Below are 7,362 nucleotides of genomic sequence, written 5' to 3' on the forward strand. Positions count from 1 at the left end.
AGCATTGCAGGTGGATTCTTTACTGCTTGAGCCATTGGGGACACTAACAATAGGAATTTATATGTGAAATATGCAAATCAATAAGATAATAGGGAATTTAATAGTTAAATGAGCCCAGTAAACTAAAGGTGATTCAACAAATCACCCAAATAACTAATGTGTATATAAAGAGGTACTTCTGTGCATTTACCCCCAAATGTTCATCCTTCTCTCCACCAGGGGACAGGGGACAACTCTGTCTGTTGTAGTACTGTTTGTGGTAGGAGGAAGTTAGAATTAACCTAGATGTGGAGAATGGATATATCCTCTGTAACACCAGGCAGCAGCTACAAGCACTTGCCTGTTGTACATACAGCTACCATGGAAATGTCCTGAAATCTTAGTGTACTGTGAAAATTGTTTGAAATTGAACAAGATCTACAACAGTATCATTTGGATAATTAAAAATGGATATCCAAAGAAAATAAAATGTTTTTCAAGAATAAATATCCAAGTCATATACCAAGTTAAATATACGCCCATTATTTGTGTGGGTACCTATGGGTGGGCGACTGGGATTGTGGAGAATTATAGTGGAGATGTATGAATGTGAGAGTTGGACTATAAAGAAAGTTGAGCACCGAAGAATTGATGCTTTTGAACTGTGGTGTTGGAGAAGACTCTTGAGAGTCCCTTGGACTGCAAAGAGATCCAACCAGTCCATCCTGAAGGAGATCAGTCCTGGGTGTTCATTGGAAGGACTGATGTTGAAGCTGAAACTCCCATACTTTGGCCACTTGATGCGAAGAGTTGACTCATTGGAAAAGACCCTGATGCTGGGACAGATTGAGAGCAGGAGGAGAAGGGGACGACAGAGGATGAGATGGTTGGATGGCATCATTGACTCAATGGACACGGGTTTGGGTAGACTCCGGGAGTTGGTGATGGACAGGGAGGCCAGGCGTGCTGTGATTCATGGAGTCGCAAAGAGTCGGACATGACTGAGTGACTGAACTGATAGTGGAGATGAAAGATTAAGAACAGAAAAACAGGAAATTTAGTGATCACTGCTTAACGTTCTTGACTTTCATGTGAACTTCTAGAGTTTTCTGACTTACTCTTCTTGCTATAGACTTTCCACCTATCGAAAAGCCTACTTCTTTAAGTAAACAATTCAAAGTTTTTTTTTTTTGCATTTAAACTGTAAATAAAATTTCATGGTTGAAAACAATCAGAAATGACAGGAAAGAAGAAATTAAATTTCACCCAATTCCTCCAAACCACCACCAGCGATCTTCATAGAATAGGGGTGTGATAAGATGAAAGATGCCTATATCAAATCCCCAGAACCTGTGAATATTGTCTTATTTGGAAAAAAGAGTCTCTGCAGATGTGATTAAATTAAGTATCTTGATATGAAGAGGTTATTTTAGATTATCTGGATGGGCCCTAAATCCAATGACAAGTGTCCTTATAGGAGGCAGTAGAAAAGATACAGACACACACACAATAAAGAAGGTGATGTGAAGACCTTCACCCCAAGAGATCAGGGTGATATGGCCACAAGCCAAGCAATGCCAAGGGGTGCCTTAGAATGGATTCTGTCCCACAGTCTTCAGGGTATATGGCTTTGCTGATACCTTGATTTTAGACTTACGGGGTCCAGAACTGTGAGAGTAAATGTCTATTGTTTTAATCCACTGACTTTGTGGTTATTTGTTACAGTAGCCTCAGGAAGCTCATATAGAAGGATATGAAGTTGCTTTCTTGTGGCTTTAGGGCTTCTCACACAAGATACGTTAACACCTCTTTGTATAGAATAGCTTTTCACAGCAGAGTGGCCCTCCTGATTCCCCTCTTGGAAGATGAAGGCCTGTAGCAACCTACTGGTCCATTAATTGTTAAGTGGTCTTTCTTCTCCCCATAGATTTCAGAAATCTGTCCCAGTTTATCAAACAGAAATACTTCATGAAGTAGAATTTGGCTTCAGGCTATTTCTTAGCAGAGAAATAAACATAATTTTAGGTTTCATACTTTGTTGTCAGTGAACAAATGGCCATACATCTTCTATACCAAGAATCTGGAGATTTGGTAGTTCTAAGATTTGTTAATTTAGAACTTAAAGACCCAAATCCTTTATTCCCTCTTTCCCTTCCTTCTCTCCCTCTTTTCTTCCCTTCTTCCTTCCTTCCCTTTGCTATCTTCAGTTCCATTGGTTAGAATCACTTCTTGTATCGTTACTTTCAGAGGTGGAAAAGCACCTTTTTCCTCACACACACACCTTCTTAAAAGCAGATAAGCCTCCCATTGAACTTGTCTCATAGATTATCATCTCACTGGTGATTGATTACATGCCCAGGCTGAATCAAATCTGTGGAAAGAGGATCTACCACAATAGAACCAGTTGTTGAGGAGCCAGAATTACATAGTTTGAAGGGAAAGAAATGTTATAATAAGATTGCTAAATTATATACAAAATTGGACCATGTATTACCAGGTAATAAAACTGTAATCTTTAGGGCTTACTTATCTACAGGACAGGGAGAACAAAAGACCAAGACAGTCTTGGCAAGTTAGCAGTTAACACATAGAAGATATATATCATTCTTCTATGTGTTAACTGCTAACTTGCCAAGACTGTGAAACATCTGGGCCCTAATCAGTTTTTAGTTAAATAGTTATATTTCCTGAGAAAGTCAAGTGAGCCGTGGGCAGGCTTATTAGAAATGCATGATAGTAAAAGGCTATCCAATCATCTTTTTTCCTTATTTTCAACTTTTGAAAAAAAAAATTTTTTTTTTGACAGAAGTAAGTGAGAGTGTCAGAGGAGATGGCATAGGAAGAAAAAGATAATAGGGCAAAGGCCTTGTTCCAATCTACGAACGTATTCCAGGTTAGGCCAGTTTTTAACCACGTGATTTAACCTATTTCTACTTGCTAGGCTTTCCTTTTTCTTTGCTTCTTTTGTAGAGTCTCAAAATGTTGTAAATTCTAGTCACCCATTCTTTTCTTTCTTTGCTTAATATACATACTAGTTTCCTCTGTGACTTTGCCATTGAAAATCTTTTAATTTTTATGTAAATTCATTAATCACATTCATAAATGTCAAGACAAAGCAATTTGATCTTTGGAGGAAGTTCAAGTACATGATAGCACCTAGCAAAGTATCTAGTATTATTTGAATATTAACATTTATAGTTCACTAGAATAAATTCCCTTTTGGCAGATTGTCTTATTCACTGTTTGGTGTATAATGTCTAGCACGGTGCCTGGACTGTAGGAATTAACTATTTGTTGAATAGCCTTTAAAACCAAATGTATCTTTAAAATGATGAATGCTCTATAGTAGTGTTCTTCAAACTCTGGTTGTATAACCCCTAAAAGAAATTTTTTCCTAAGAAAACCCCTATCCTCACATGTTTCAAGTTGACATTTTCAGTTTTCCATCATAAGCTTAAAAAGTTGCAAAGAATATCATTTCTGATTTGCAAATATTGACATATTTAAATAAAACTGTTAACATCCATTTTAAAATGTATCCACAGAACACAAATAGCATAGAATTTAAAATATCCACTTAATGTAATTATTTATAGTTTGATCAAAATAGCATAAACATGTTACAGATATTAGCAAATAATTTGTAAGCTATAAAAAAGTCAAATTTTACTAGGGATGCATCTTTTAAACAAGTAACAGAGAGTATTTTTGGACTCTTGATTAAAAGACATCCCTGACTCCAATATTTTGAATTATCCCCTTCTTTGACGCATCAGAGATTTTTGTACCTCAAGGCAATATGCCATCATGAGACTCAGTGTATTTTGATGGGGGAGGTATGCTTTACTGTTGTCAAGTTGGAGAAAGGACCACAGGGAAAGGGAAGTGGGCTTAGGACCTAGCATGATGCTTTTATTCTAGGGTGATTATCAGGTGGATCATTTTCACAAAGAGTATTTATGTGAATTAAGGATCTCAAAATGGATTCCCTTGCAGCTATCTGGGCCTGCATATACCTTTGTAAATCCCTGTGTACCCCTAAGGCTGCAGTTTGAAGATTATTATCTTAAAGGATAAGTTGTAGAGATCATGTTAAGTGGTTGTCACAAATGTGATTAAATGGACAAGACTCTTATAATGAGTGTGTGTGTGTCAGTTTATTTCTTCCTTTTCCATTCCATGTGGTTCTGGTAGGACTGTCAGTCATATTACATCATCTCCCAGAGGGAGCCTGGCTTGGCGAATATTAATCCTATTCCCTTGGATACAGTAATTTGTTCAGCAACAGGCATAAAAACCAGGCACATCCGTCAAAGTTCTTCCCTGAAATTGATGTATATACACTGAGGAAGAAAATTTTACATTCTGTTAGAAACTGCCAAGATATGTATCTAGAAGTTGGCAACCAATTGGGAACACATGTCCGGAATAAAGGCAGGGAGGCCAAACCAAGGGCCTCATGCGGTGTGGCATTTCAGTTCTTGAGGCCTTAGTTCCCCCAGCTCTCTTAATCCTGTGAGCTTCCCCAGTGCCCTTTTCAGCTGCATGAGCTACTAAATTACTTTTTTTGCTTGAGTTAGTTTAAGTTATATTTCTGGTGCTACTGAAGTAATTTTATTAACACCTGAGAGAAGTAAACTCAAAATATTTTTAAAGTATCTTCTGTAAAATGGGTAATTTGCAAACTTTTCTCTTCTAGATTGTTGGACCTTCAGATGGAAGTAGTTACATTATAGATTACTATGGAACCAGACTTACAAGACTGAGTATTACCAATGAGACATTTAGGAAAACACAGTTATATCCATGAATATTGTTTAAAAGAAACAGTAAGTGATATATATATGTAATCTTACTTATCTGTATAAAATTATGAGAATTTGAGAACCCAGGGACATTTAAGAGATCGTCTAGTGTTGTAAACCTGTATTTTTGTTTATCAGGAAATGCAGGTTTAACTTTTTATAAAGCATTTTTGTATATGCACATAGCTCTTGCAGTTCACAATTCATACTGCTTCTTTGTAGTGAATATAGTTAAAGGACAAAGTTCACAAGAAAAAATAACATCAAAACAAAAAGAGCCCAAAGGTTTATATAATGGTTATGATGAAAGTATGTGTTATAGATAATAAAGCATATTTTTTCTACTGTCCATCCTTCTTAGGATCAGTATGATCTTTAAACTTCATTCTTCTCTTTTCCTTTCCTAAACCTGAAAGTTGATGAAGTTTCAACCCTGAAACTACTACAAGTACTTATTTTAACCTGAAGTTTGGTCCTGCCCACAAAAATTATTAATCGGCCTTAGAACTGTCTAGCAGCTTTCAGTAAGGCAGAGAGAAACACAGGCTGGATGTTTTGGCGCAGTCATAATCCTAGGATTTTCAGTTGACTCTGTTTCAGAGAGAGCTTCTGGAGGCCAGGAAGAGAATAATCATTCACTTGCTGTGTTTCGTGTATAAATAGGATATGAAGTATAATTTTGCCGTTAGGGTAGATTTTTTTCTTTTCTCCCAATAAAATTATGGGATATGCTTTCTAGTTATTGTCCTGAAGATTGAACAGTGACAGATCTTTCCTTATAAAGTATAAGAGCCCTTGGGTTTAAAATTGAAACAAAGCATAGCGAGCCATCTGCCTCTTCTTACCAGGGAGGAAATTGAGACCTAAGGAAGCTGAGACTAAGATAGACAGCTAATCAGTAAAACGGAATCTAGAACCTAGGCCTTCTGTGCCTTCCCTGGTGGTTCTCCACTTCCCACCCCAGCCCCCAGTGACTACCTCATTTTGTATTAAGTATTTTCATTTTGGAAATTGTTACTCCTACTTTATGAGAAGGACTGTGTCATTTCACATAACCTTATTTTCACATGTAAATTGTTGTTTCTCTTTTTAAAGTATATAGACCGTTTTAAAGTTATAATGTGTAAAAAGTAAGCAAATGTAATTTAAAAAACAATACCATTTTCTGCAGCCTGTTATAAAAACATTTAATTGAGATTCCAGACTCAAATTTAAAACTTGAAGGGCCCATTGAGAAGGCATATCTCTGCGTTGTCGTTCGTATAATTTCCAGCAGTACTTACAGAAGTGCTCCCAGTGTGAAAAAAAATGTTTTGAATTACTGAAGCATTAAAACATGCATCTATAAAAACCTCATTGGATTCTTTTAAAAGATTGTGTTTTAACATTTTTTTTTTCTTTTCTGTTTTAGGATTTGGGCCTCCTTGATTTTAATAGAGAACTCTCAATATATAAGACTTCCAGATTTTCCTTTTTCTTTCTTCAAATACCACTTTATGGATGCTTTTAAATTTTTTGTTGTTGTCGATGTCTTTGTTTTGTTGGTTTTCGTTAAAAACATATTGTTCTGAGATTTATTTAATAGAACTTGTTTGGGAGCTGTATGATAATAGAGCTTTCTTAGGCTGCTGTCTCTATGAGATAGATGGTTGATTACCCTGATATTAATGTCTTTTCCAAAGGCAAGTCACCACTTGTCCTTTTCCCTTCTGAAAAATAAAAGTTTGACTTATTCACATTTTTTAGTGCTTTTTTATTAAGAAAATCATCTTAAATGTTGAATGTTGCTATCTTCTGTATTTTGTTCCTTCAAAGCAGTTAATCCATGGTGGGAACAAATACCATTTATATTGCTTGGGGTTACAGTCCTGTATATGACCACCCACCTGTTTTTGTGTTTTTTTTTTTTTTTTGTAGCTTTCAGATCTGTCTTTACTTTGGTATCCAGGGAGCTAAAGATCTTCAGGGAGTCTGAAACCTTGATGCGTCATGGATACTTCTGGCAGTGATTCAGGGCTCTGAAGTGTGAACTTTTTCCTTCTTGCTTTAGAAGTGATGCACTAACTTTTGGAGGGACCAGATGCTGACTCATGTAGCTCAGTGCGGTTATATTTGAAGCTGGATGGACAAGGTGGGAACACCAAGCAGATGATTAATGTCTTCCATCTGTTAGCACTGCCCGGCAGGTGCCGGCACAAGTGTCTTAGGTGATGCACCAGTGTCTCGGGGAAGCAGCATTTGTACTTCAGCACTGGTTTTCCTTACTGTGTTCAGAGGGTTTTAAGAAGATGGAAATACATGAAATGTTATATCTCCATAATACTGTCATATCTTACTTTAGTAACAGGCATACCGATTTCAGAATTACTGGGATCTGGGCTTCTCAAAAGTAAAAGCCATATCTTTCATCACTCATCTCACTCAAAAATATACAATATAGTACAGTTAGCTCACTAATGTGTTAGTCATACAGTAACAGCTTCTCCAGTTGGTGGGAGATTATTAAGTATTGATACAAGAAGTGAATTTGGATTGATTCCTCATATATGTCAGGAGGGGTCCCTGGGTTTTCATTAAT

The 7,362-nt window shown here is 36.6% G+C and overlaps 1 protein-coding gene across 1 annotated transcript in view; it reads left to right on the plus strand.

Annotated features, from left to right (window-relative positions):
- Positions 1-6,522, plus strand: part of TM2D1 (TM2 domain containing 1) — a 48,191-nt gene extending 41,669 nt beyond the window's left edge. The window contains exons 6-7 of the mRNA XM_055585659.1: positions 4,679-4,808; positions 6,196-6,522. Of these exons, the coding sequence (XP_055441634.1) occupies positions 4,679-4,789 (111 nt within the window). The 3' untranslated portion in view covers positions 4,790-4,808; positions 6,196-6,522. The remainder of the gene's footprint in view (positions 1-4,678; positions 4,809-6,195) is intronic.
- The last annotated feature ends 840 nt before the right edge of the window (positions 6,523-7,362 follow it).

The sequence above is a fragment of the Bubalus kerabau genome, chromosome 6, assembly GCF_029407905.1.
Source record: "Bubalus kerabau isolate K-KA32 ecotype Philippines breed swamp buffalo chromosome 6, PCC_UOA_SB_1v2, whole genome shotgun sequence".
Taxonomy (NCBI): domain Eukaryota; kingdom Metazoa; phylum Chordata; class Mammalia; order Artiodactyla; family Bovidae; genus Bubalus; species Bubalus kerabau.